The 2,940-nt window shown below is 29.3% G+C and overlaps 1 protein-coding gene across 2 annotated transcripts in view; it reads right to left on the bottom strand.

The window, feature by feature from the left end:
- The window catches only part of LOC108745942 (proton-coupled amino acid transporter 1-like), a 15,326-nt gene that overhangs the window by 5,181 nt on the left and 7,205 nt on the right, over window positions 1–2,940 (bottom strand). For both annotated transcript variants that reach the window (XM_018482371.1, XM_018482372.1), the window contains exons 2-3: window positions 1,672–1,760; window positions 147–266 (exon numbers count right to left, since the gene is read on the bottom strand). In XM_018482371.1, coding sequence (XP_018337873.1) covers window positions 147–266; window positions 1,672–1,760 — 209 coding nt within the window. The remainder of the gene's footprint in view (window positions 1–146; window positions 267–1,671; window positions 1,761–2,940) is intronic.

Raw genomic sequence — 2,940 nt, forward strand, 5'->3', positions numbered from 1 at the left:
TATCGCTTGTATATGACATACACTAAATGATCTTCTGCTTTTGTTAACGCGATCTTTATCAATCAATATCTAACACGCTTTGCTATAAATATATCTATGTGGTTGGTAAATGATGTTATGTTAATAACATTGCGAATCAAACTTACGAGGTGGGGTGGTTTACAGAAATACCATGCTCATTACTTCCATTTTTTGTGGAATCGTTGCTCTTCTCTATCGCTAGAATAGGATCCTTCGATTGAAATGCTCCATAAGTTCCACCATTTCTGTAATAAAAGTAACAAAAATCTATAAAAATTGGAGATTATATATGATATAATATAATAAATTGTTAATCATCACGAATGACAGACCAATTTTTAAGTTCTAAAAAGATTCTATTTAATTGTCAAGGTGAAGGAACCAATTGCAATTATATGAATTGTCGCTATCCAGACAGCACAAAATACTAAGATAACGAAAAAAGGTCAAGGCAATTTCATTTCGCTTTGTGTAAAAATTAATTTAGAAATTCGATATTATTAAACGTTATATGTGTCAAAATATAAGAACTAAACACTGTCTTAAAAACGACAAAAGATATCCAAAGAAGTCATTCTTTAGTTATCATATGGATAAGACTATAAGATGACTAAGCAATGTGACGTCTGTCGTCTTTTAGTCATCTTTTCATTTTTTAGATGACTTTGTGCTCTCTGGATATGTACAACCATAATCTTGATATTTCACAGGATTTTCCTTATACAATGGTATTAATTACCGGATATGTATGATGAATATACTGTAATTTTGAAGCGTGGTGATTAAATATTCACAATTAACATTAATGACAACTTGAGAGTGACATAGATAGAAAAATATATAGTTGAAAAATATTTTCTTAACGAGTTCAATAGACATCGTGCCAATGGAACAATACGACATTCTTGGCAACGATTTGATACCTGAAATAGCATGTCTATAAATTTAAGGCAGAGGTTTGTCTCACATTTATTAATTGTTTCCGTATTGTTCTTATTTCAATGTATCTTATTTCAATGCTATAAATTATTAGGATACTTTCTTATCGCTATTAGTAAGTATATAAATATTTATAAAAAGCAAATTAGACAAGAAAAATAATCATAATAGTACAATAGGTACTGATAACAATTGATTATCCATGTTCAATAATTATGTCATAAAAGCAAAATTTTTTAATCTGTTTGTCACAAATCGCGTAACAACAAATCATCATAATACCGTTTAATGATCGTCCATGTCATTATGCAACTCAGCGAATGATTAAGTTAGATCGAACGAAGTAATTAAATCACATTCCTCATGTGGCACGTATAATCAGAATTAGCTACAGTGTCACACATTTGCGATTGTACTAATCTTCATCCAATTACTATCCGTCACAGCGGTTTATACTTTGTCACAGCGTCTTATAATAATCAACTTTTTGATTATTAGATAAGAACTTCTCTTTGAACGAAGCTCATTAATGTATAAACATCTTCAGTAGAATGAATTTATGATTAAATGACTACTATTGGAATATTAAGTTGGAAACAATATTAATAGATTATATATTAGTAAGAATAGAGAGACAAAAAAGAGAGAGAGAGAGAAACTCTCTTAATAGAATTCCTACACTCTAGATTGTTTACGTTAAGATAAACTTACCCAAGTGGCTGCTTAAAAGTTGTTTCATCGCCGTGATCAGAGTTCTTCTTCGATGAGACCACGGAAATCGGACTGTTGTTCATTTCCATCTGTAAGATAGTTAGAGATAAAACAGTGAAAACATATTTTCGAATGTGTTCAAAAAACATATGCAGTATAATGTATGGATAACATCCTGTTCTGTGTGTACATATTATTTTGTATAATATATAATATATAATATATTATATATTATACATATATTAAATGTTTATATAGAGTAATGTATATCTAAAGAAATATTAAAATATATGTATACATATAGCAGTGTGCATCTCGATCTATTCTCACGCGCAACTCTATTTGCAAATCCAAAACTTCGAACTCGCACTTTTCATTACAAATACGTCAGAAATACGTCAAAAGTTCCTTTGTTCACCGTCTAGACGTATTACGACAACACAGTGAATGAAACACGTATGTATATATGCGATCAATCAAGTGCCAAATACTTGAACTGTCATTGGCATCAAGTGTTGGCTCGAATATGTATTTTTACTCGAGTTACATCCTTTTGCCATGTATTATGTTTTTCTCACTTAAAACTTGACTGCGATAAATTGAGACAGATCAAAGGTGATTTCTTCGGTATTATTCCGTTATTAGCAATATATTGTTCAATTGAACGCGCTTTGCACGACTCTGTATATTGATTGGCTTTTTAATTAATCCATATAGCGTGCACAGCATTTAATATTACGTCAGAGATCAATATAATGTTGAAAGATTGAGAAAAAAAAGGGAAAACACTCATTTGCGAACACATGTGAGAAACGTAAGACTAGCTTACCAATAGTTGTGATCATATATATGTTATATAAATCGTTACAGTCATTAACTTTTTTAAACAATAAGAATCTTTAACTTTTTTTTCACTTAATCGCTTAATAAAGTAATCGATACATCAGATATAAATAGATTAATCAATCTCATAATGAAAGTATTTACTTTGAACACTGCTCTTTAATCACAAAGTTTGCTTGTAAATTACATACACGGCTAAGAACAAATAATTTAGTCTGTAATAAATTCTTCTATTGATTTGTCTCTGACGAGATTAAATAAATATACATCTTTCAACAAACATCAAAAAAGTAATGCAACATTAATATTTCACACTCAATAGTATAAATGTAATATAATATGTAATATATGTTATATGTAATAATTATATTGAGTTGAGTGAAATTATATAACAATGATTGATGTTATTTTAATCGGTTTACCAAA

Source organism: Trachymyrmex septentrionalis, unplaced genomic scaffold, assembly GCF_001594115.1.
Source record: "Trachymyrmex septentrionalis isolate Tsep2-gDNA-1 unplaced genomic scaffold, Tsep1.0 scaffold16, whole genome shotgun sequence".
NCBI classification, from domain to species: Eukaryota; Metazoa; Arthropoda; class Insecta; order Hymenoptera; family Formicidae; genus Trachymyrmex; species Trachymyrmex septentrionalis.